This window comes from Lissotriton helveticus, chromosome 8 (assembly GCF_964261635.1).
Source record: "Lissotriton helveticus chromosome 8, aLisHel1.1, whole genome shotgun sequence".
In the NCBI taxonomy this organism is placed as follows: domain Eukaryota; kingdom Metazoa; phylum Chordata; class Amphibia; order Caudata; family Salamandridae; genus Lissotriton; species Lissotriton helveticus.
In genome coordinates this window covers 460078814-460106254 of record NC_136069.1, presented here as the reverse complement: position 1 = coordinate 460106254, position 27441 = coordinate 460078814, and the positions used below count along the sequence as shown (strand labels likewise).

At 48.3% G+C, this 27441-nt stretch overlaps 1 protein-coding gene across 1 annotated transcript in view; it reads right to left on the bottom strand.

Moving 5' to 3' along the window:
• The window catches only part of NUDT15 (nudix hydrolase 15), a 56473-nt gene extending 34997 nt beyond the window's left edge, over nt 1-21476 (bottom strand). Inside the window, exon 1 of the mRNA XM_078657330.1 lies at nt 21244-21476. Coding sequence (XP_078513456.1) covers nt 21244-21407 — 164 coding nt within the window. The 5' untranslated portion in view covers nt 21408-21476. The remainder of the gene's footprint in view (nt 1-21243) is intronic.
• Between the last annotated feature and the right edge of the window lie 5965 nt (nt 21477-27441).

Sequence of the window (27441 nt, the reverse complement as noted above, 5' to 3'; positions counted from 1 at the left end):
GAACACCCAGCTTCATGGCATCTGACGGAAAGGCCCCCTCAGTGAGGTGGACTCCCACTTGCTAGGGCTATACACCTTCAACTTGGAAACTGACTGCACCTAAGTATTTAGCACCGGCAGAAATCCACTACTGGGACTTTGAGGCCACCCCGAGCTCCGGCGAGCTGGGACAACATCCAGGGATGGCTTCGCCACCTTCCCCCCTCCAGCCACCTGTAACCACCTAAGGGCTGATAGACACCCGGAAACAGCATTTTGCTGTGGACTATTGAAGCCTGCTCTCCCTAGAGCTGGTGGTACATACAGTCTGCTGACTTCTGAAGGGCATTACATCTTTACTCTCAGCTGGCGTGCCATATCGTTGAGCTCCTTTCTTGGACTCAGAAAGCCCACTGGGACTGCATTACCAGACTCAATGGGCACCCCCACCATCTTGAGCACTGTGCCCTCATGAATTTCAATGCTCACCTAATCTGCTACGGGGACCCCTGGCAGGGTACTCCTTCCTATTTCTGGTGCACGGACAGGAATAATCTGCTCTAGTGGAGGGCCCAGAAACTCTGACTGCCTGCCAGGCTAGACTGTGCGTGTGGGCACCTACCTTCCCACCGGGGCTCCCCTGGTGGTGTGTGTCGATTTAGATACCGTATATAGGTTTCCCGATTCACGCCCTTATATAGGCACAATTCACATTGCCCTTATTTGGGATAGAAATCCTACCCTTATTTAGGCATTATCCATGCTAACCAAATACAGGCATGGCCACCTACATCCGTCCATCCACGCCACTACGAGTTCTTGGAAAACCAGACTCTTAAGCATTTAGGACTTCCCCTTGCTTGATTATTGATTTCTCCAAGAACTCATTTATTATGCATGAACATCTATTCCTTAGGGGTTCATTCATGACGTTTCTCTGCCCGACTTTTATGTCAATACTTGCATTCCTAAACACCTTCAAGGTATAAATAAACGTTCACTTGCCATGGCAAACCACGGCACGGTTCGGCTGCATACTTGCACGCTCGCCACCGCAAGTTCGGAAGGAAGTCAAGTCCCCGCCTGACCAGACACTGTCATCCTCCTCGCAGAGAATCCAGCTCCAGTGTTTCTGACTCCCCTTGCGGGGTGTTAAGAGATCGAGACCCGGAAAGAGATTCCAACATTTCTCATTCTAAGGTACGGAGCAGCCTAGAACCTAGAGGGACTTTTGGCAAATCTTGGCAACACCAATCTAAACTATAGCCCACCTAGACAATAGAAAAACGGCACCTACTTCTTACCTCGTACTGCACTTAGGGTAGGTACACTGGGTTAGAACTAGCTAGAAGCACCAGATGAGTATTCAGATTTTAGCCTGTGTTATTTATGTATGTATTTTTATGAATAATGTCATAGCTACAAACCATGCTATTGCAGTATTATTTTATCTTACTGCTAATGCTGTACGTATTATACTTCGCATTCTGTCTTACGATTGTAGCAGTTCATATCTCTTGCACGAGAAATAAGACTGTTCAATAAACCCTTTTTATTGAAACGCTTCTCTACCTATTTCTGTGTAAACTCTGTAGAAACGAAGCATGCACGATTGACTGAGTGAAACTTATCTATTGTTTCCACGTTTCTGAGACTTTTCCGATTCTAAAGGGAAACAAAGTTGTCATGTTTATGCGGTTGTCAGAAACAAATCCCTTCTTGTTTATTCAATAAGTTTCTAGTGACCTCTGAGTTAGCTGGCACACACTAGTAATTAAGTTTAATGTACTCGATAGAGGCATACTGACCGCAGTCCTATGACACAACTATAGTGTATATTATTCCAATGCGCAGAGCCTATCAGGGATATAGGAACTACACTACACTGGAGGGCAGAGACAGCAGCACTGCCTACCTGTAGCTCACGGCGCACGTCTGGAGGGCTGAGGTGTTAACCGGGTCCCAGGCTGCATGCATCTTACGTGATCGGCTTGCTGCTTCTTACCTCCATTGCAACATGATGAGGAAAACCAGGTCTCCGATCCCGATCTCCACACCACAGCGCCGCCCTCAGTCTCTGCCGACCAAACCATGGTTGCCCTCCACCATCTAGAATCCACTCTTGACAAGCACTTGGCGCAATGCGAGAATGTTTTCCATGCCATTCTGGACACTAAAACGTAGCTGTATCTCTGGATGTGAAATTGCTGAGGGAGGATCATCGCAAGTTGGTGAACCGTGTGAACGAAGCAGAATCCTCACTGATTTCTATGGGCCCCACACTGAGTGATCTACAGGCCATGTTGCCCACCATGAAGAAAGAAATGGCCTCCTTTCATTGCCGTGGGGAGGATGCAGAAGGGCACTCAAGGCACAACATTTGCTTTCTAGAGCGGGCCGAGCATTTCAGCGCAGAGCTCTTCTTGGAGAACTGGCTACTGGCTACTGTGCTAGCGAACAGGGTCCCCAGGTTGAGAACAGGGTCCCAAAGTTGTTCTTAGTGGAACGGGCACCTCACAACCTGAGTCGCCCACCTCTGCCTGGAGCCCCAACCAGCCCACTCATCGCTCGTTTCCCTAACTACAGTGACCGAGACCTTATGTTGCAGCTTTTTCGCACAAAGGGTCTCTGGTGCTATGAAAACATGGAACTTTCCACATACCCAGATTTCACAAATAAGGTCCAATGCCCTCAGGGTTCCTATACTAAAGTGAAACAACGTCTATGGGAGCTGCAACTTCGCTACTCACTGCTGTTCCCCGTGAAGCTTAAAGTAATGGATGACCAATCCTCCCATATCTTAACACCTGAGGGTGTCTGGACTTCGCTCCAAGAAAAAGGCCTCGCAGACATAACAAAAAATGATCAGATGGAAGAGAATGAGTGACTTGGAGACCCAAACGCAGGATGCGCAGGACGGCACAGACAGTCCACTCAGCACCATGTGGCCACAGAGCAGGCCCGGATTGTGGAGATGGCCTTTCTGCACAGCACAAATCCTTTCACAGCCCTGCGCTCTGAACTAGTATTGGACTTTGGCTCAGACACTTGTGCCTCCGAGACTTCTACCATGTGCAGTGCTGACCGTAAAAGCACACTGCAATCGGTCTTTGATCTAATATGATCTTCATCTAACACTTGGGCCCCTCACCCTCAAAGTGTAATTAGTGCTTACCGGCTGCCCTACATCGTGGGGACTTCTGTTGCCGTTGATGGGTCAGATGCTGGGATCTTTGTAATGGGCCCAGAAGATGGAAACCAGCTCCAGTCACAGCTTCCCGTCCTGCACGTGCTCCAATGAGAACTTATCTAGTTGCTATTCTTAGTGGTTTTGTTTCACAGTTGGGGAACCTATGGACAGGGACGTACAAGCCCACTGTCCTGGGGGGATGCAGCTGTTACGACTTGCTGCTCTTCAGGTACATAGAGTTTTAATGGAGTTTGCTACTTACATGGGTGTTCTCATGGGGCACCCTCTCTGGTTCTGGATGGCTTCTTTGAAAGTAGGTTGCTACTAACATGGGACATGGAGGGGCACTACATCCTTCACCGTGTATCCCATTATCAGCTCACACGATGGGGACTCCAGCTGACATACACACCCTGCAATATCTCATCCTTACATGGAAAGTGCGTGGCATTGCCACTACCACAAAAAGATGCTGGGTTTATGCTGATCTCAAACGCCGTCACAAGCACATTGTCATGCTCCAAGAAGCTCATCTTACATCAAAGGAGCTGCAAAAGGTCTGTGCAAAACGGAGGGAGCAGGTTAACCACACATTCATGTCAGCTTACATTTGTGGGGTGCTCATCTGGATAGCTGCAGGGGTCCTATTTGTTTTAGTCGCTCACAGGTTGGACACAGAGGGGCGCTTTGTGATTCTGGAGGGTCAGCTTGACGGGCTCTCCTCAGCAGTCAAGATGCCTGAATATGTTAACCACAGGGCTCTTTTGGATCCCCCTGCACCTGGGGCTCTGGGGAGGTGATTTTAACCGTGTGATCTTGACTGCACCTCTCCTCCCTTACCTGCTTCAACATGCGTTTGCACCACACAACACTTTTGCACCTGGACCACACACCGACGCGTACATGACCTCTGGCGGCTTAGTCACCCAACACACAGGAATGCGGCTTCTATTTTCCGGTACGATACGTGCACACTAGGATCAACCTTTTCCTCAGCGTGGAACACGTTGGCCCCCTGATATCACGGACGGAGTACTTGGCACACACTCTTTCGGTCCATTGGCCACTACTGGTCACCATGCGATGGGTTGGACAATGACCCACCATACCCACCTTGGTGGTTACAAACAGAGGCTCTCTCTGAACCCCCGTTTCGAGTGGAGCTAGCACAATGCATCTCACAATATTTTGAACTCAACAATGACACTGCCTCATCTCGGGGCCTAGAGTGGGATGGGCACAAAGTTGATGTGCGTACCCGCTGCCTGGAGCCCTCCCTTGGGATAGACAGTCACTTTTTGAAGGAACTAGTAGCCATTGAGCAAGAGCTGCAACCTCTGGGATAAAGATGGCTTAGCAACTCCAGCAGCTGCATATGCAGCGGGCTGAAGTACCTTTGGGGAAACATGGCTATAAATGATGCACAGCCCAGCAACATGTTGAGGGGGATCTATCGGAAAGGTTGTTGGCCAACAAGAAAAGTGTGCAGAGTACGAGGGGAGAGATGTACACAAGGAAGACAGCTCACACACCCACACAGCTTTAACACACCCACTTAAAGACCCTCCAAACCACTCACACATTCACTCACAGACCCACACAGCCGCTCCACCACAACCACTCACACACATACTCTCACACACCCAGGTTGCAGGGACGTTATAGTTAGGAAATAGCATTAAAAAAAAAAACTTATAAATGTATTGAAAACAAAGGTTACAGAGACATTATAGGTAGGGTCAGATTTTACACACACAAAACCGTAGAAATGTAGCAGGTATAGTTACCTCAAGTAACTATAACTAATGCCCTAAAGGAACTATAACTCAAGCCCTCACCATGCACTGCTAATTATCACACATATTATATCACTCTTGACATCTTCTGTGGCATCACTGATAATATAACTGCAACATTTGCAGTGAAATTACTGATGAGAAAACTGTGCATTGCGGAGGCGACAGCTATAGTTACATTAGGGCACAAGTTACTTGAGATCAGGGTTTTAAAAGAGGCGGGGCAAACATTAAAGGGGTGTGGCCTAAGTGGGGCGTGGTCTAAATAAAGATAACTACTGTAGCAGTACCTCCTGCTCTGACAAGCCGTCAGTTCTAGGACTCCTCTGAACCCCTCCCCCCTCCCCCGCCCCCTCTGTGTGGCACAGCTTCCCAGGCGCACACACAGCCGCACCAGAGTACTTCACAGGACTTTAAAAGACCATTTGCATGTTAATGATTCTTTGTCGTTTTTCACCCCTTTTTAGAGCCCCTGCATCTCCACACTTCCTCCTACTGTGCCCACGGGCGTTTTGTTCAACAGTGCAAATGCTCCCTCCTCCCCATCGTCGCCCCGTGGGTATGCCAGTGGGTGCTTGTCGCCAGGACACTGAATAGGCCCCTATGTGGCTTTAACACTGGCGATAAACCCCGCCGAGAGGCTTGTGGTGTTCCAAACAACGGGGCGTGCTGCAGGCCAGCGTTGCAGCGCACTAAATCAGGCTGCTGTTCTCACACTTGCAAAATAGGGCTGTCACATCCTCGTTATGATGCGGTCACATAAAATTTCCTTCTGTGCAAACACGTTTGTATTATTTCACGTCTAACTTTTGTTAGGCTAGACTTTTACAAGCAAGTTTCCCATGATCAGAAGTAAAGAAGAGATATCAAAATGTAGGCAGTTTCTCACACAAAGTGGTGTAAGCTGCTAAATGATCCCACTTGAGTTACCATTGATCGACAGAATGGTGCGATGAAAGCGCACTACCTAGGAGTTGTGGGCACTCTAGTTGCGCCTCTGATTGAGCTGGTGTGGGGATGCCAGGGGTACTGGGAGAGCATTAGCTTGATTTGCTTAAGCTGTCGTGTATTCCTATAGGTTCTGAATCGATCCCCCTATTCCTGACCCTATTCTGGTTAAACTAACTATCAAGTTAACTAACAGTCAGCCCATGAGGCAAGAACAGCCCCCATGATGCAGATACCGTTATCTGACGCAGTCACACTACGGCACAGGAACGTGTTATCTGATTAGGTCATAACGCTTGAGATCTAATTAGACAAGCGACATTCCTCCAGCCCCTGATAAGGCATACGACGTTCTCATAACAAATCAAACCTATGACAACCTGGAAAATCCGTGCGGCCATTGTTTTGATTTCACAGAGAACTTCAGTAAAAGAATGTGCTAACGAGCAAGTCGTATGACATCTTTATTGACGTATCTATGTCCATCCTTACGTCAATCTCGGCACCTTTAAGGTATAAATATTGCCGATCTTGCCCTATGCAAACACACGCGTGGTGACAAGACGGAGCAGCCACACTTGCCGAAGCCGAGAGCAGAAGCAGACCCCGCTGACAGCAGCCCCGCCTTCCTGACGCGCTGAGAGACGCGCTGCTATCTCAAGCCGAGAGACCCAGCACCGGCGTTTCTGGCCAGCCCTCGCAGGCAGCCTGGAATATCGAGAGCAGAGAAAGAGATACCATTCCTCATTCATCCTAAATTCCAGGTACAGAACTGAATAACCCCTCACAGAGAATTCTTTAGTTATTCACTTGGCAAAAACAAACTTAACTTAAACTGTAACTTTCTATTCCCGCCCACGCATTAGACTTAGGTCAGGTACACGGGGTAGGCGTATTTAGAAACACCAGTTGAGTACGTTTAGTCAAATGTATATGTGCATGTAAATATATTTTAATCATTTTAAACATCATATGGCTCAGAAACCATATCAATGTTTTTACAGTATTATTTTATACTATTGCTTTTAATGTATGCACTTTACTTAACTATAAGTATTGCAATAATATCGATCCATTTCTCATGTATGAGAAAAGAGACTGATCAATAAATAACACCTTTTTATTGAACACGCCCGTCTCTTCCTTTTCTCTACAGTCTGATGAGACTAAGAATGCACGTACTGACTGAGTAAAATAATTGCCTTGTGCTCACACGACTCTCGAGATTGACTCTTGATTAGGGGAGAGCAAAGTTGTCATGTTCTATGGTTGTCAGAAACTAAATCCCTTCTTGTCTAATCAGGGAAGTTAATTCCTCCTTGAACATTCGAGAAAGTTTCTAGCGAACTCTGAGCTACGCTGGCAAACCCAAAAATTAAGTCTAGTATCGACAGTAGTAGACCTAGTTAACGTCTGGTCTAGGCCTTTACTGCTGTAGGTATTATTCCAATGCGCAGAGCCTATTGGGAAAATAGGAGCTACACTACAAAGCAGTGCACGTGCATGCTCACCCGAAACACCAACAAAAACTGGGACGTCTGGTCACCCTACCTTTTACCTTAGAGGCCCAAAAATAGAGCCCCCTAGGGACCCCTTTCGAGGCCCCACCCAAGAAAATGGGGTTGCTCAGACCCCCCCCACTTAAAGCGCTGCTTGAGATAACTATAACTGCTAAATTTCTATGATTTTGTGTGTGTAAAATATGACCCTAACTATAACGTGCCTGAAATCTTTGTCTTTTTTCAACTATTTCTAAGGTTTTTTTTACATTTTACTTCCTAACTATAAAGTCCCTGTAACCTTTGTTTTTTCAGTGTGTATGTATATATATACACGGAAGGAGTTTTCTGCATGTTCAGCGCGATTGCCAGTATCGCGCAACAGGGGCTCCCGCATCTCAAGTTGGCCTGGAACTTACTGGTAACCGCTTCGGCGCTTACATTTCTTCAGGTTACTGAAATTTGCCAGGCCCACCCTCGGAGTTGGACGCAAGGATTCTAGCGGTGTTGGAGGCACTTGTGCACCACGACGGGCGAGTTGGAATTTCGGACGAGCCCCCGCCATTTTCCTGCTTTCACTTCGGAGGTTTTGCGGTTCAGGGGACCTGAGGGGACACTTTGAAAGGAGCTACATACAGGATATGTGTGCAAGCAAAGATGACAAGCCCTAGCCACAACAAGCATCTGATCCCCCCGCATCACTCACCTCATTGAAGAACTGCATTATGGGACCTGCAGTCTTGCTGCAGCCACCCAGCTTCAGGTGTAGTAGATTGACCGATTGGGAGGCGGGGTCGGAGGCGAACCTATCAGTGTGCGGCAGGACATTGCTTTAACTTCATTTTGCCCACACCCTGCTCATAGACTCTGGGCGCTGAGGAAGGCTAAACGTGCCGAAATGCATTTGCAATACACGAGTCGCAGCTTCATTAAAGGTGGTTCCTGTCACCCCCTACGTGGCCTCTGCTTCTTTCACGGAAGGAGTTTTCTGTATATATATATATAACAGTCTTTATCCGAAAGCATCCACATTAAGTAGGACAGATGGACGCAGACCCAAAAGGTTCTTCGTGCAAAAGTATTTATTTGTTACCCTGCATCGCCGCCGTGACGCGTTTCAGCCCCACCTGGGCCTTGATCACATGACGCGTTGCGTGTGTTTTTTTAATTTCAATGTATTTTTTTATTAGAAATTGTTTTTATCCAACAATACAGACATATAACATTTACACATCACGCCTTATTGTTACAGGGTTGCAGCTCACACTGTGTATGGAGCATGATGGTGTTTGCATAGTATAAATCTTAGCTGCCTGCCCAATCTATGTAACATATAACATAACAACATATAAAACATCCCGCCTTGTAGTTACAGGGTTGCATCTCACTTTGGAACTGGTTGGCGCTACATAGGATATTTCTTGCTGCCTCCCTAACCACTGTCCTCAGGAGGACAGAGTAGTGACCTATATTTAAAGTGCCAGTGCAAATTAGCAACAGTTGTTCAAGTAAAAGACACTGAAGACATACTGCATAATGTCGGAACGAGGTACATACATTCCACCAGTTCCTACATTTCAAGTAGCTGCATCTAATAAATATGATAGATACAATAATAATAAATAGTACATTTCCGCTTAAATGCAAGAAAAAGGATTTGTTTTGTAATAATTACATATGAACCCACATTTTCAACAGCATTTAACTTCTATAAAAGCATTTAAATGTTAAAAATGTGAAAAAGCTAAAAATGGCAAGATAAATACCAAAAATTGTTTTAGATGAAAAATCATCCGATCCATGATGTCCAAAGTTGACTATTGTATAATAATAATCTATCAATGAAGTTGAGTCTACACATTTAATTATTGGGGAAAGAGATATGTGTATCAGCGTTCATAAAAATAAAGCCCCAGTGGGAACGTAATCACTTCATGCCTAAAATGAACAACAAATGTGTTTATAAAAGAAAAGAACATGTTACCCACTTGAACCAGCCGGTTCAAGAAAAGTGCTACTGTGCATAAGAATACAGAAGAGAATAAATACCATTGTCAAATATGATTAAATACATAAAAGATATGGATTTTAGAAAAACAAGGGAAATGGTACACACTAAGTATACATATATAAGAACTCATATCAGAAAATGTCATTGAGAGCCAGTGTTTCTACAATTGTTCCGAAAACATGGAGTCGCTATGCACATCCTCCTATAGGCAAGTATGCATATCTTCACTCGCATCAAGCCTGCCGGAGTCATGGTGTTTAGCTCCAATATATATTGTGTCTCTAGTAAACTGAGAAGGCAATTCATGATTCCCACCCCTTCTGAGTGGGGGAATGGAGTCGATCACGAAATAACTGAGGTGTGATGGATTACTTTCAGGACTCACCTCAAAATGCCTTGCCACTGGGTAGGCTTGGTCCTTATTTGTGATAGCTCGTATGTGCTGGAGTACCCTTTTGTGCACTGGGAGCTTAGTGCTCCCAATATATCTTAAACCACAAGGACACTCCAGCACATATACAGCACAGTCCGTTTTACAATTTAATCTTTTACTGATATAAATTGGATTTGGCTTGAAAGGGGTTATGTAGTTCGTTTTATTCTTAGCAAATGTGCATGCCTTACATGACACACACTTTGTGGAACCCTTATATGATGTAAGCCAGTTAGTGGGGGCTCTCGTTTCTGGACTGTTTTTTACAAGGCAGTTGCCCATGGACGTGGCTTTCCTAAAGTGGCTCTATATATACTGGACCAAAGTGAGGTACACTGTGTATAGAGTCCCCACTCTCCAGAGGTATAACCGAGGTTAAAGTCAGATCTGACCTTACTCTCTAAAGGGGGTAGCTTGGTCGAGCAGTAAGGCAGAATCAGAGGTCAGTGTAAAGCATTTGTTGTACACACTCCGTCAGCATAAGGTTTCACACGCTCAAGAACTAAACCCTAGGCCAATTGTTTTTATATCAAAATATATAGTTCTTTTATTTTAGAACCAACGGGTATCAAGAGATACTCTTCTCAATATGAGGGACGGTAAGTAATTACTTTGCAGAAAGGTAATAGACTTGGTAAGTACAATAGTGACTGGGGTTGCAATAGGCAACACCATTCTAAAACACAATTTAACATTAAGCTCAATGGGTTTTTCTACATAAATGCAGTTGATTACTTTCAGGATTACTTTTCTAACCACAGGACTGGATCCTGGATTCAGTCCTGGGACCTAAGCTGTAAACAGTTAAGTAAAAGCGTTGTAATTTTTAAAGGATATAAATGTATTTTCAAAGTTGGCACTTAGAAACTTTTCAGTGAAAATCTAGCAATGTTATCCTATGGAAGGAAATTCAAGTTACAGGTAAAGTAAGTTCTCATTACTTTTGTACTCCAGTACTGGACTCCTAGGATCAGCACTGGGACCTCTACCTAAGACAGGTAAGTATTTACGTTTCAGTAGTTGGTACGATTTTTAAAGAATATTTGTAATTTGCAAAAATCAACACTTAGAAGAAATTTCAGAGAAAAACAGTCAATGGTTTCCTATGGAAGAAAATGCAGGTATCTGATAAGTACAGTTAGGATTACTTTTGTGGTTCAGTACTGAGCTAGAAAGTACAGCACTGGCTTCTCTCCTGATCCCAGGTGAGTATTTCGGAAATCGTTATTCGGCTGATTTTAGAGGAATATTTTAAAGTTTCAAAACTCCACACTTAGAAGAAATTTCAGTGAAAACCAGTCAATGTTAGCCTATAGAAGGAAAGTGAGTTATCGGCTTTCAGGGGAGTACTCGACTGGTGAGGTTAAGGTTCTGGGCATAGACTCAGGGGTCTCCCAGGGTCGGAAAGGTACAGTTGTTACACCCTCAGCTGCAGGGGCAGCCGGGTGCAGAGAGAGTAGGCCCAATGCAATCCAATAGAGGGTAGGGGGCCTTTGGTTGGTGACTGCAAGCAGTCAGGCCACGCGGCTGTGGGAGCTGAGCTCCTGGGTCACTTACTCAGGGCAAGTGGGGAAGTAGAGTAGAGTAGTAGTTGCACTTTCAGCGGCACTCGGGTGGCTGGGTGCAGGGTGCTTTTGAGCCGTCAGGCGCTCAATGTTATCCAATGAGAAAGTTACAAAGTGAGGGGGCGGAGCTAGCTGGCGAGCGAGATGGCCGCCTGATCCGTCGGCTCCTCCACACTGAGTAAGATTCATCAATTTATCCTGTTGTATGCGGTGCCCTCCGCTCATTAAAGGCCTGCTTGGCCGCATCGGAACTCCGGGGGAGATCTTTGGCGAAGTCCTGTTCACGGACGAGTGCAGGAAGCCATGCCGCGACCCGCCTGCTTGCCCGGCAGGAGAGGCGGTAGCGCTGTCCTTGAGGAGCCGCTTCCCATACCGTAGCTGCCCCGGAGGCTTTGAACAATTTCCGGCGATTGGAGGGGGACGAGACGAAGCTGCGCAGCGGACAGCACTGCCGGACGGGCTGCGGCAGGCCGGGGTGAGCGAGGAGACACGCAGGGGTGAGCGAGGAGACACGCCGGGGTGAGCGAGGAGACACGCCGGGGTGAGCGAGGAGACACGCCGGGGTGAGCGAGGAGACACGCCGGGGTGAGCGAGGAGACACGCCGGGGTCGCCTGGCCTGGATCGGTTGCGGCGGCCGCGGCCCCTGACTCTGGCTCTGGCTCCCGGTCTCGCCTGGGCCTGCTAGGCCCCAAAACACTTTTATAAGGAAGCACTCAGCGTATTTGGAGGGACAGGGCAGCGCTCCAGAGAGAGTTGCAGCACTCCTAAGGGACTTGACCCTCTCCCCCTGGCTTCACGCTATGGGACTAACATAGCCTATTTTTGCTGGATTCAGCGGCGAGGTGCTGCTCCTACTCCCGAGGGTGGCCAGCTGAAGAGGCCTAAAACAAGTGACACTAGAGTCTGAGCACCCCATGGTGTGACTGGGCTGTTCCCCCTATCACCACTATCTTGGACAGATGGGGTGGCCCATGTTGGTTCTCTTTATGTCAGCAGTGGTGGATGCTCTGGGGCCCTGGGAGACGAACTGACGCACGAGGCTTGCGCCCAAGATGGTACGCACTGGTGCGACGCGGAGCCTGTTACTCTTGATATAGGACTCACGTGTAAGAAACGACACCTTGAATCACTGTAAGTGTATTGACGGGAGCGGATCTGCGCTACAGAGGAGCAGCTCTTACAGCACGAGAGGGCCCAAACATAGGCTTGCGCCCTGGGCCGGGGGACATAAGCACTACAGCCCGGATAACTGGTTACGGGCTCTGCGCGACCACGGCTCACATCCTGGGTGTACAACTAGTTGTGTCTGCACATGTCATACATGCCCCACTTCATTTATCGGTCTCCCTAGATCGATGACTCTTGCTGAGGAGGACCCCGACTGCGCCGCCATGGGCCGCCCAGATCGTACGCAGCCCAAACTGTCATTCGACTCCAACAAGAAGCCCAAAACCACTGACCCCACGACACGCGAATCGGATGAGGGTGCTGGACATGCGCCAGAGGGGGAAATGGCGGATTCGGACATCCGATGTATATTGTTGGCTATGGAAAAGAACTTGCAGGGCGGCATTGCCTCCTTAGGCACCAAAATGTATGCCCTCACATATCGTATGGATCGGATGGCGGAACGCCTAGACAAACACGCCGAACGCCTAGACATGTCGGAGCGCCGAATAGGTGAGGTGGAAGAGGCGCAGACAACGCTAGACTCTGACCACAAGCAGCTGGGTAAAGTGATACAGCTCTTACAAGACAAGGCGGAGGATTTGGAGGCGCGATCGCGTTGATGCAACATACGTATTACGGGCCTGCCAGAAAATACACAAATGGGGAACATGGAACTTTTTGTGGAATCCCTCCTGAAAAAACTGCTGGGAGAGAATGCCTTTTCGGAACTGTTTGTCATTGAAAGAGCGCACCGCACCCTGGGCCAGAGACCTAAACTGGGGGCTCCTCCACATCCCATTGTAGCCAAGCTTCTCAATTATAGGGACCGTGATACTGCGTTGAAACTAGCCCGGGAGAAACAGCCTCTGACATTACGAGGGCAGCACCCTCTGTCTGTTCCCGGATTTCACGGCTAGGGTCCAGGAGGCGAGACGGCAGTTTGCCCCGATGAAGCGACAGCTGCGAGACCTTGGTGTGGATCACGCCATGCTATATCCTGCCAAACTGAGGATTAACAGGCAAGGGAGATCGATGGATCTTCACGGATCCTAGCGCGTTGCAAAAAGCCATGAAGAACTGGCGCAAGGCCACGCCACAGGAGATGGACGAAGAACGACTGGCTTAGGCTCATGGAGGAACAGGACTGAGGATATGATTCGCTCCTGGATGTTCTCCTACTTTTTCAAATCAATGCGATGATGGGACGCTCTGCACAAGGTACCTCACGACGCCAATTGGGATGATAGATAATGCCTATGTAGTGACTCTTGACACATAATGTTTGGCTGTGATATCACGAGGAAATTGTGCTTTATGCTGAGTGACGGATGAGGGGAACTTTCTCCTTCTGTTCCTACCCTTCTTTTATTTTCACCTTAATCCCTCACCTACTACAAAGATATTCTTACGGTGCCTTAACATCTGCTGCCAGTCTGCAGGGAGGTGACTCAGATAAGTGAAATGTAACGATATTGATCTTCTGTAACTGAAGTGATTTATACCAACTGACTGTAAATGAGGAGGGGTGTGGTAAGTTTGGAGGATGATACACAAGGTTTTCTGTGGATATGATGGTACTCTTCATGCATAGGAGGGCACTGGTTATTCTTTGATTTTTTTTCCTCTCGGAGGTGGGGGGGCGGGACGGTAGGGTGGGGATACTGCTTGAACGTAATAACTGATTTATTGTGAGCGGGCTACCTACGTCCCTGTGTGTATAACACTCCTTCCCTTTTCTTTTTCCTTCTAAACTCCGTTATCGGGAGTCACATTCTTTGTTGGTTCGGTTGATTGATTGCTTGTAATTGTTTATGGGGTTGGGAATGAGGGGAGGGGGGAAGGGACAGAAGGAAGGTTGCGAGAGTCTCAGGGGGGGTGCGATTCCTTGTATATTGTGGATTCTGATTCTATTTTCTGAGGGGGAGGTGGGCTGGGACTTGGTAGGGCAGTTCGAGTTTGGAAAGGGGGTGAGGTTTTGTTGCAATGGGGTGGGATCGGCAGTGGGGGTTTTTGAATTTCTCTTTGTTTCTATTGTCAATAGGTAGGAAGACAGGTTTGGTTGTAGTATGTATAATAGGGACTTTTATTGGCACACGCATCACGCACTGGACGCAACGCACATGGCACAGACAAGCTACAATGGGCCAATTATATGCACTATGGCACCCGACATGACACAGCAAATACCTGACACCGACGCTATTACATTCCTGACGTGGTATGTTCGAGGACTGAACGACCACAGAAGGGTTCGGCGAGTGCTTCAGTACCTTGCAAGACACGACATAGATGTTGCTCTTCTTCAAGAGACACACCTGCGCCCAGACAACCCGACCCTACAATACAGAGGGCTGCATAACAACATACACGCAGCGGGTTTTACCTCTCACGCCAGAGGCATGTTGACATGGGTTAACCCCAAAGCCTCTCTGACTCTAACTCCACTTGTCACGGACAGCGAGGGCCGATACATTATTACGGAATGCAGGGGGGGAAGGGGATGATTTTCCACATTGTTAATTCTTACGGACCCAATTATGACTGCCCCTCCTTTTTCACTACACTGGCTGGGAAAGTGCGTGACTTCTGTGGGGACCAAGTAGTGTGGGGGGTGACTTTAACATGGTAAGACAGCCAAGTTTAGACAGATCTGATGGCCCGGATAGGCGCCCCTCGGCTTCAGCTGGGAACTTGGATACTGAAATGTTAAGACTTCGACTGCAGGACTTATGGCGCACTAGACACCCGGCACAGGGGGGTTACACACACTACTCTGCGCAGTATGACATCCATACTCGAATTGATTATTGGCTGATCAAGACCCACCTCCTTCCCAGAGTACAGGCATGCAAGACGTTACCTCGAACTTACTCCGACCACTCGCCGGTGCTCTTCACTCTCAGTACTATGATGGGTAAACCGCTGCCCTTCTCATGGCGACTTCCCCCTTACTCTCTATTAGATGATGCATTTCGGGAATAACTAGCGGCTGCTATAGAGGAATTCTTTAATAACAATGTAGGATCGGTGGGCTCCTTCCTGGCGGTCTGGGAGGCATTCAAGGCCTATATACAGGGGGTGGCCATATCCAAACACGCGGGAGTGTTAAAATCTATTCGTCGCCGACTGTGTGTACTGGAAAATAGACTGAGGGAGATCGAAAAGAGCAGATTGCGCGACTCGAGTGCTGACCTGCTGCACGACCTTGCCCAAACGTTACGAGAATATCATGAGGAAGCTGATGCTGAAGTAAAATATTTGGGGAAATACGCAGTTGCTAAATCGTATGGGGAGGGGAAACGACCGGGAGCGGTACTAGCAAATCTTGCGAGGCAGCATAGACGTAGTGCGCTCACTCCTGCATTGCGCTCCCCGCAGACAGGAGAGTGGATACCGGATGAACAGGTAGCGGCCCGATTCAAAGAATACTATGCCGCTCTATATGCCTCTAGGGGCCCGGCCACAGAGGAACGTATTCTAGATTATTTGACACATATACAGCTTCCATGGCTGACTGATACGCATCGTGCGTTCCTGGCCCGACCTTTTGAAAGGGAGGAGGTGGTGTGGGCATTGTCCTCGATGAAAGCGGGCAGTGCCCCGGGCAGTGACGGCTTTCCGGCCTCTTTTTATAAAACATACTCAAACCTGCTAATACCCAGACTGCTGACGCTGGTGTAACAGATCGCAGAAGCGGGAGAAATGCCTCCCACGATGAGGGAAGCTATTATAGTAACTATACTCAAGCCTGGAAAGCCCCCTGAGGACTGCGCCTCCTATAGGCCACTATCTTTATTGAACGTGGATGCAAAAATGTTTGCAAAAATTATAGCGAATCGACTGAGCCCCTTAATTACTACTCTAGTGGCCCCAGAACAGGCGGGATTTGTACCTACTCGTAACCTCACCTACAACCTGCGCACCGTGTTTGCGGCATTCCAACACACACGTCAGGAGGTGCTGGCAATTGCAGTCTTTCTAGATATGGAAAAGGCTTTCGACTCTGTCGAGTGGCCTTTTCTTTGACTGGTACTCACTCGTATGGGAGTGGGAGAACTTTTCATACAGCTGGTGGGCACGTTTTACACCTCACCCTCTGCGCGAGTCAGAATCGGGTCTTTGACCACAGAGCTTTTTTCTGTAGGCCGCGGCACCAGGCAAGGCTGCCCCTTTCACCCCTCCTGTATGCACTGGTAGCGGAACCCTTAGCTTGCGCATTGAGAGCGTATCATGGCCATCGAGGTATTCGTTTCCCCACGTACAATCTGATAGTGTCTACATATGCGGACGACAGCTTGAAGTATATCAGGAAACCGGAGGATAATCTCTCGACGGTATTGCGAGAAGGGGTGCTATTTGGCTCGCTCTCGGGGATACATGTAAATTTGAGCAAGACAATTATGTTCCCGCTTAGCCCAGCTACAAAGCGCGTTGACCCAGAGTATCCTATTCAGTGGACCACTAACTCGGTTCGTTACCAAGGCATTCGTCTGCACACGGACTCTGAGGTGGTGCTTAGGGAAAATTATGGGGTAGCTGTTTCCAAGTTGGAAGAAGATGTGGACAAATGGATCAAGCTGCCTCTGTCCTTAATGGGTCGTATATCCCTATTAAAAATGATAAGTGTTGCCCCGCTTCCTATTTCTCTTCACCAACATACCGATGGTACTGTCGGGGGCTTTCTTCCGGCAACTCCACTCACTAGTGCTGAGACTTGCATGGGCTGGGAAACAACCCAGAGTGGCATGGAATATACTCATTCGGCCCTATGCAGAGGGCGGCCTACACGCTCCCGATCTGGAATTGCAATATCGGGCCGCGCAGGGGGCACATGCATACGGATGGATTCATGGCCCGAAGGATGCGCCACACTTGCAGATTGAGGCGGTCGTAGCTGCCCCAACTCCGCTGCCGGCCTTGATGTCTCGACCTAGAGATAGACGCACCGGTATTCTTGACTCATTGAACGTTGTGACGCACGCTTGGTACCACTTGATGGATGCTCAAGCTTGCTCACTGTTGTACGCCCCGAATGCAAAACTGGCATGGTGCTCGTGGCTCGCCCCTTGCGCGGAAGGTGATAGCGTCGCTTCTTCAGTTGAAAATCATCAGTGTGGGAGACTTATTCAAGGACGGCAGGGCTCGCACCTGGGATGACATAATTTTGGAGGATGTTCCCCTCCTACCACGTTTTCAATTTCACAGACTCCGACAGGCCTTGAGAAGCCTTCTTGGCGGAGACATGGCTGAACCACAGACAGTGACGGCATATGAGTACATAGTGACGGCTAAAACGCCGGACAAATTTGTATTGCATTACCCTTGCGGAGCGAACGATGGATTACACTAAACCTAGGCTAGCATGGCAGACTGACTTGGAAGTGGACCTTACCGAGGACCACTGGAGAAGAAGAAGAAGATGAATGGGCGACATTGCCTGACGCACTGCAAATTCCTGAATAGAGTCTATTAGGAACGCCTATGCCGATACGGCTTGCGCGAGACTTCGAGCTGCGAGAGATGCGGAGAACTAACAGCGGATTTTTTGCACCTGGCATGGTGGTGCCCGCAGATCGCGGTCTTCTGGTGTGCAGTTTACAGGGAGGTGAACGACACCACTGGCTTGTCTCTGACCCCATCTCCACTATTGGCCATACTGGGGTACTCCAAGGATATAGTACCCGCCAAGCGGAGGCTGGTAGACATGGCCTTCTTAGTGGCAAAGAGGTGTGTCGCATCTCACTGGATGCGGGGCCCGGCTCCGACACTGTCAAAGTGGTCGAACGATATGTTATTTTGCTGCACACAAACGGAACTATATAGCGCCCTGCTCCCACCGAGGAATCGCCCTAAAAACTATTGGGCGCTGTATCTGGATAGGAGATCGGCACAGAGTATGGATGACCGAAGTGATACACAGACAACGACTGAGCTGGGGGACACACAAGAGGTCCGGACGGTACACGACACCGAGACGATAGCTGACTAATGACCAATGATTAGAATCACTGCTGGTAGACCTGTTGCTGTAGGAGGGGTAACAGCTAACGCACGGACGACAGGGAATATTGTTTGTGTACAAGATAACATTGATGCTTGCCCTGTAGAATTTTCTCATGACTCCTAGTTACTATGTACGTGCTGGAGATTGCTAAAAGTATCACTGCAATGTATGTCCTAATTTTTTGCCCCTTGTATGTGAATTTTATTTGAAATGCCATTTAAAAAAGAAAAAAAAGTTACAAAGTGAACAAAGGCTGCAGGCTCGGGGACGGACAATCTTCAGGTGCGACCACCACTTCGAGAGGTAAGTTGTGTTTTTGGAGAAGAGGTAAAAATCCCAGAAGAGGGCACAGGGGGGCGTGGGGTGCCGGGGTGTCTTTGGGTGTCGGGAAATCTTACCCTCGGCTGGTCACGGTTGGAGGGGTCCCTGGTTCTGAGGCTGTAGGGGTCGTCTGGGTAGTCGAGGAGGGTCTTTGGGCACTGGACCTCAGGTCCCAGTCACCGGGGGGACATCCTCGTGGTCTTGGATCACTCGGGCACATGCCGGGCTTGGCGGGTGCAGAGTGGGCTGGATTCGCGGTTCCTGGCTGGCACCAAGGGTATGGTTGTTGGGAGCAGAGCCTCTGGTCAGGGGAGTCCCAGTCTTTGAGAGGGTCAAGGCAGGCAGGTCCTCCGGGTTTTCCAAGGTTGCTGTTCGCAGGAGTCGCCGGGATTTAACAGGGACAGGTTCCAGGGTCCACAGGCCGGTAGGGCTGGGGCCAAGTCAGTTGGTGTCGTCCTGTTGTTAGCAGCTGCACAGCGGGTCTTCTTTCTTGTTTTCTTATCTGGAACTGAGGAAGGAAAGTTCAGGGTGCCCCTAAATACTAAGTTTAGGGGCATTACAGGTAGGGCAAGGGCAGGGACCAATAGGTCCCTGTCCTGGGGTGGGTACACCCCCTAGTCTGCTCCTCTCCTGTGGGAGGGGGGCAGGAGCCTAGCTGTGATTGGGCAGGGCTCCCCATGTTCAAGATGGCTGGAGCCCGGGGTCGTGCTTCACCTCGCCTCTCCCACCTGAGGGGTGGGGTTGTCACAGCCTTGCACACCCCCCTTCCTGACGTAGGGTTTCCCGCCAGTCTTCCCGTCAGAGTGGGGGTCAGAACTGGAGGGGGCCAGTTACTGAGTACAGCAAGTGGTCTGGAGAAGATCACAAAGGCAGCTGGCCTTTGAAGCTTCCCACTGCCTATCCTGGGGAGGAGACCTAGCACCTCGCCCAGGATGTGCATTATTGCAGGCCCAGGAGAGCGGGGGCTCTCCACCCAGGGGTCCAGTAACATGTCTACTGTGTGGCAGCCTAGGCAGCCTCTCAGACCAGACGTGGATTGTAGGTTAGGTTTTCAGGGGGCATCTCTAAGATGCCCTCTGGTGCATTTTACATTAAATCCCACACTGGCAACAGTGCAGGTTTAATGTGCTGAGAAGTTTGATATCAAACTTGTCAGTCTTCAGTGTAGCCATTATGGTGCTGTGGAGTTCGTAATGACAACCTTCCAGCACCATATACTCTTAATGGCATCACTGCACTTACAGTGCCCAGGAATGGCCCTGGGTACTGTAAGGGCACAGGGCTCATGCACCTGTGCCCACACCACTGGCATAGGGCACCCAGCTAGAGGGGTGGCTGATGTATGCCAGGGCAGTGGGTTTTGTGGGCATGGCATGGATGTGTGCCATGTCAACTCTTTGGTTAGTTCTGCATTTAGACACTCAGCCTGAAACGGCAGTGTGTGGGTGTCAGGGTACAGGGCCCCTTAAGGGTGGCACAGTAAGTGCTACAGCCCTTAGGGGTGTTCTCTGGTCACCATGCCCTGTACCTAGGGTACCATTTACTAGGGGCTGACAGGTGGGCAGAGATGCCAATTGGGTTTGAGGTTCAACACAGTTTTAGGGAAGGAACACAGGCACTGGGTACACTCAGTCAAAGCACATCAGCAGGTCAGCAAAAAGTGGGGGCACACCAATGCAAGAAAGATGCAACTTTCTCACATGGTTTCTTAGACAGACCATTACCTACCACTGGGTCACTCAGTACCAAGTTCCAGTTCTTATTGAGTATCTTCCTAATGGCTCTGTGCTGTTTATTATACGTTAATATAACCCTACAGGGCGGTTCCAATTGGTTTGAATCTTTCTGTTTATATTCCTTGGTTGCAAGAGCCTGATCTTTGGTGAGGAGTCTGGTTTTATTTATCGCTCTGTCTCTATAAATATATATACATACATTTACCATGCAAAGGCGCTTGTGTGGTAAAGGCACTACGTGATGATGTATGTGGGGTAACGGCATATGCTGTAAATGCATGCGTTTTTAAGTCATACAACCGAGGGAGGCAGGCAGAACCACATAAAAGCTCGGCTCGTTATGGGCTCGAGGTTTCAATAGGACTTCTGGCTGAGCAAGGCTTCGTGCTCGAGCCTGGCTCGCCCACCTCTATGAGGTGCAAAATATAATGCACAACCCAGTGTTCGAAACACATTTGATATGAAGAACGTGAGAAAGGACATAAAAAATCCGAAATTAAAACTCAAAATGAAATAATTTTGCCTGACTTTAACATGAGAGCCTACTTTGAAGATGGCCACGCCTTCTTTTTGCCGGCTAGGCGACTTACCCGTATTCCAAATGTCCCCCCGGCAGCTGGTACATGCCGGGCCCTGTGGAGGCGTTAGTTCGTTTTCCCAGTAGGACACAGCCAGGATGTACAGTGGGGCTTGTAACAACTACTGCCACCCCAACCCCTGGGCGCGAAAGTAACTCAGCATGCTGAAAATCCATACTGGAAAAAAGCGAGTACGGCTTGCGGCGAAGATCACGTCAGACGTACGCTGAATGATAAAGCTCAACATCCCTTTAAAACAAGCCCAATCCTACTCTCCGGCAAACAGGCTACAAAAGCATGGAAAAAAATCACAATATTGACAGGGGCGGGAGGTGTAGAGGAAAGGAGCGACTCAATTGTGCGATATATATCTATGCGAAGAGCAAGAGCTACTACAGAATCACTAAGGTTAATGTGTTTTTTACATGCAAACTATTTGGATACTTGTAGTTTCTATGTAATTGCTCCCGGGAGCGTACGAACAATTTCCGGGATTTTCAACGGGTATGTGTCCTACTAACCCCAGGCTTTGAATGGGACAAAGACAGGGGGTAGGATGTGGCGTAACGGCTAGAGCTACCGACATTTTAACTGGGGATTCATGCTCGGCGTTGGCTCAAAAACTGTGCTTCTGTTCTGGCCAAATCACTTAATCTATCCATGCCTACCAATAACGAATGTGTCCTTGTGTAACGTAACTGTTTCTCAATGTGAAGCTCTCCAATACATTCGGAGCGAGTTAGCGCTTTATAAAATTGTAAATTGAAAAAAAGTATATATAAAATCGCAAAAAGAAAAGTGAGCAATCGCCAAATTGAGCAGTGGATGGGAGGAGTTGGGAAAGGCGGGGCTGACATCGGCCCTGCCGCAGTTATGGAGGGCGCACCGGCCTTCACCCGCTATCCGCACTAGCTAGGGGGCACGCCCTATCGCGTCACCATGACGCGGCGGGCGCGTCCCAACCTGTATTGGACCCCGGGTCCCCTGGTGGCCCGGAAATGATTGAGGTACTTCCGGGTCACGAGGGAACAAAGGCCAGGCCGGTTAGATCCGGCCTGGCAGATGAGTGGTTAAAAGGCCGTGGGGCGCGAGAGTCTGCCTCTATGACTCCTGCGCCCCACGGCCTGCCCTTCCAGCCTCTAGGAGGCTGTAATACTTTTTCTGCAGCCCCGCTAGGGGGCTGTAATTTTTTAATTTGCCTCTCTTATTTCATTCCAGGTGAACAACATCGTTGCGATGGTGTAGCGACGTCAGTGGACGAATCGGTAGAAGCGGGGTGGAAGGATCGGCGTGTTGAACACAGCGGCGGGACACGAGGCAAAGCAGCTGTCGGAGCACGTTTGGGCCGACGCGTCTGCAGGAGCAGTCCAACGAAGAATCCCTGTGGGGGAGACTCTTATTTTCTCTCCTCTGCAGGGCTGACTGTTCCCATGAGGCACAGGGTCAGACTGATTTGCACATGGTCATGTCTGAACTGGGGTGGCAGAGTGGGCTAAAGAACGGTGATGGATTAAACCCAGATCAGTTGACTGGGGGTGAGTGCTTGTATTGTCAACGCTCCGTCCATCACCTCCTTTGGTTTTGCTTTGTTCGCCATAAGTTGGCAGGGTATGCTCAGACGTGAGTCCCATGCTCACTTAGCCACTGGATTCAAGCAAGCCGGGCTGAAGACGGCTGTAATGCCAGAAACCGGTACTCGGAAGCTTGTTTCCGGTCCAGGGAAGGCATGGCTTGGCAGTTCGGGCTGGACTGTTCCCATGAGGCACAGGGTCAGACTGATTTGCATATGGCCATGTCTGAACGGGGGGGGGCAGAGTGGGCTAAAGAACGGTGATGGATTAAACCCAGATCAGTTGACTGGGGTGAGTGCTTGTATTGTCAACGCACTGTCCATCACCACCTTTGGTTTTGCTTTGTTTGCCATAAGTTGGCAGGGTACACTCAGACGTGAGTCCCTTGCTCACTTTGCCACTGGATTCAAGCAAGCCGGGCTGAAGACGGCTGTAATGCCAGAAACCGGTCCTCGGAAGCTTGTGTCCGGTCCAGGGAAGGCATGGCTTGGCAGTTCGGGCTGGACTGTTCCCATGAGGCACAGGGTCAGACTGATTTGCATATGGCCATGTCTGAACTGGGGTGGCAGAGTGGGCTAAAGAACGGTGATGGATTAAACCCAGATCAGTTGACTGTGGGTGAGTGCTTGTATTGTCAACGCTCCGTCCATCACCACCTTTGGTTTTGCTTTGTTCGCCATAAGTTGGCAGGGTATGCTCAGACGTGAGTCCCTTGCTCACTTTGCCACTGGATTCAAGCAAGCCGGGCTGAAAACGGCTGTAATGCCAGAAACCGGTCCTCGGAAGCTTGTTTCCGGTCCAGGGAAGGCATGGCTTGGCAGTTCGGGCTGGACTGGACACCCTTGTGATTAGGAGACCCTGCTTAGTTTATCTTTGCTTATATATTCAGACGCCTTTTTCTAAAGAGAGTTTGAGAGAAGTTACATCTCAGGCGTATTGGGGATCTCCATTATAGAGTTATATCACTCGAAGTTAAGAGTGTATACATTGTGTGATAGGTCATCCATTGAGATCTGTCTATGGGTACACCTTTGTGTATATATATCTAATGTATATAGTGTATTTGTGATTTGTATATAATGCATTGTATTGTGTGTATATAGTGAATTTGTTTTCTTTATATACAGTTGTTTTGCGCCATCTCCTTTTTGTACATGTTTATACGTCCTCTGATTTTTTGTAAAGTGATTTGTTATATATTTAGTTATATAGAACAGGATAATTAATCTTTTCATGTTCTAAAATTATAAATTGAATTTATCCCTCAATACTAGTTTGTTCTATTTTTTCATCTTTTGATGCTCCTTGTCCAGGTATGGGAGGGTAATGTGGGCATAACCCCTTTTTTTTGTTTCAGTAGGACTGTTCCCATGAGGCACAGGGTCAGACTGATTTGCATATGGCCATGTCTGAACTGGGGTGGCAGAGTGGGCTAAAGAACGGTGATGGATTAAACCCAGATCAGTTGACTGGGGGTGAGTGCTTGTATTGTCAACGCTCCGTCCATCACCTCCTTTGGTTTTGCTCCGGAAATGATTGAGGCACTTCCGGGTCATGAGGGAACAAAGGCCTACATTTTGGGTTTAGTTGTTGCATGGACATCATTTTAAGTATACTCCTCATATCAACCCATTTTCGATATTTACTGACTAGTCATTGACACAAACAGTGGTTGATATTTTCACTGCTTTACTGGTTTCCGTGCATATATGAGACTTGTCAATGGAAAGATTTTGCCCTGTTGCCACAAGTGTTTTCTTATTAACACAATTGCTGCGTCCTACAGCTCCTATTTCCTCAAACATCTGAGCAAACATTTTCTTTTTTGCCTGCTGGTACCTGAAGACCATGGGTGTAGAAGTTGTGGATGTTCACCGCTGTTTACAAGGTCAATCACACTACTCAGGAATATACTGTTTTCCTTATTGTTGTGCAGTGCATAAATGCTGATTCGGTTTTTCTGTATATGGAATTTATCAACCGATTTTACACGTAAGTGCTTCTTGATCTAAAATAACGCGCTGCCCTTAGAGGTCCTGCGTACACTCAGCTCTGCAATCCAGGTGCAATTTTGGGATTCTGCTTTGAGTGTGCCCCCACGTTCTTGGCTTGAGCATTCTTTAAGTAGCCTTGAATGCGTTTTTTCACTCAATATGGTACTCCATGTCCATTACTGTAGTACTGGTGGTTAATACTGTGTTACTCATGAGGGGTGTCTGAATATTTAAGGCTTCCCAAACTCGTCAGCATGCAGCCATACTGAATACTAACCCTTTGGCTATGGGGGGGCAGAGCTTACTTTCAACTTCATGATCTTTGCCACAATTTTGTTATCTGTTGCTTCAAAGTAAATCTTAAGCACCTCGAAGAATATAGGTGATAAATGCACCTACCATAGATTAAATAATGGGAAATCTTCAAATTCAAGACTGAGGTCTCTTGGTGGAGGGCGCAATTGTGGGGCGGAAGTGGAACAGTCCTGGGGCACAGGGGGACAATACACCCCCTACAGTCGGCATGCAAGTGCCTTTCGGCTTTATTTCCTTAGCCACCACTGGGTTACTCCTAAAGGGTGTCTAAATATTAAGGCTTATGCTGGTATATGGTACATTTACCCTTAGAAGGGTGGGCATGGCTGACTTCAATTTTTATGATCCTGGTCACAAAGGGTCCTTTCTATTGCTCAAGGTAAGCACAAAGAATATAGGGGATACATACACCTGCAATAGATTAAATATTGGGATGACTCCAAACTCGTCAGCCACAACCCCACATGGCACTGGAGTGGGATGCTCGTTAGTACCAGGAACTCCATACAACTAAACTATTTCTACTGGCATACAATGTCAAGTGGCTCTGTTGGGGGGTACTTTGAATCATGAGGTCTGCTCTTATGAATAGAATTGTTAGTCTGGTCGGGGACAGTTTCTGAGCTGTCCCGGTGTTGGCAGCGATGGACGAGGCTGGGCTAAAAGCGCTTTCAGTTGCTAGCCAGAAGACAATGAAACTAAGGCCTTAATCAAATTGGAGTTTATATGTTTCCAGAGCTGTTGCGTACTAACTTTAGTACTTATGGCGCTGGCGCTAGGTTGTTCAGCTGTCAACAGAGGACAGGGCTACGCCACCAGCTTCTAATCAGCCACACTTAGCAGGCGGATCTCACTCCCTACCTTTATTTTAATCACTGTGAACCCCTTGGCTGTATTCCAGGCAATTGCAGACGCAATGATAGGATTATATACCCCTCTGGGGTACGCTGCTCTAGAAACACAGGGAAGATGTGTGGAAGAGAAATAGCGAAATAGGGTTACCAGTTAATTGCTGATTAATTAGCAGCACTATGCAGTCAGCCAACAATGTTCTTACTGAACAAAACATCACATGATAAGGTAACTGGCGCTGTGGTAAGCTCTCAGTAATGCATATGCCCGCTGTGGATATTGTGGCTGTGGCCAAGTGTCTAATGGTTGACTTATGGATTGACCGCTAAATCTCTTGGAACTACACTGGGGCGGGTCAGGGCCGGTATGCTAAATGCTGCTAGTGGGCTTGCGCCACTGGTTGTTCCATCCACAGGGGGAGCCATGTAGGTAGGTCAGACATATCACTATAGGGTCGGCACACACAATTGCTACATTGCCAAGTTGACCCAAACCTTCTTTCTTTACATAGGTCACCTCTAAAGTAGACTCCAGGATTCCACAGGGGGGCAAATTATTTACTGGGGGAGTTAGGATAGTTCTTGCATGGTTTGGAGGTCCGGATTACTAGACACGACCCTTGGTGAGGTTTCTCTCCGGTATGCGTGCAACACATATGGCGTCACAGTACATCTCAGGCCTCCTGGTTCAGGGTATCCCTGCGCGCAGTGGCGGCAGTACATAGGAATTTAGGGCCTGTGTTTAAAACCCTAGGCACCATGTGCTGGTACACGTAAGCTTTTGGGGGGGGCATGTCACGCAGATACGCTCATACACGTATGTGTGTCGGGCTTCGAGAATACCAATAGCATCGGTCTGGCAAGAAATGTGCTTGGCTGCAGCATGTCTTTTAGTAACCATGAATGCGCTATTGTATGGCATTTCACAATTTGTACTGTACTTAAGTAATCATGAAGGTGCTAGTGCATTTACTGTAGACTCCAGGTCTATTATTGAATCAACATCATACTACCAGGCACCTTCACTGTAACCTAATTGAAATGCTCCGCATGAGACACAAACTGATGCTATGCTAAACACTCGCAGTTGAAAGTTTGATGGAAATGCATCTGGTGCTAATCTTAGCTAAGGCTTAGCATGCGACAGCATGTAATACAGGCATGTGTACTGCATCTTTCGTCAGGAAGCCAGAAACTCTAATCGTTTGTGTTTGTTTTTTTCATTTATGTATGACTGGATCCATGGTGGATACCTGGGAAGTGCCCCACACCGCAACAACTGCAAGAGGTGGACAGCCAAGGGGACCTGTACATCCGGAACGGGAGTGGCAAGCAACGGCATCAAGTGTGATGGGCGATCGATCAAGGGCTCAAGAGGTGCCAACACTGGGTTGATTGTTTATCGGTGTGTTAACCATAGGTTGTGCTAGCCGCAGGAATGTAGCAGTATGTTGCTTCATATAATATGGTAGTATGTTC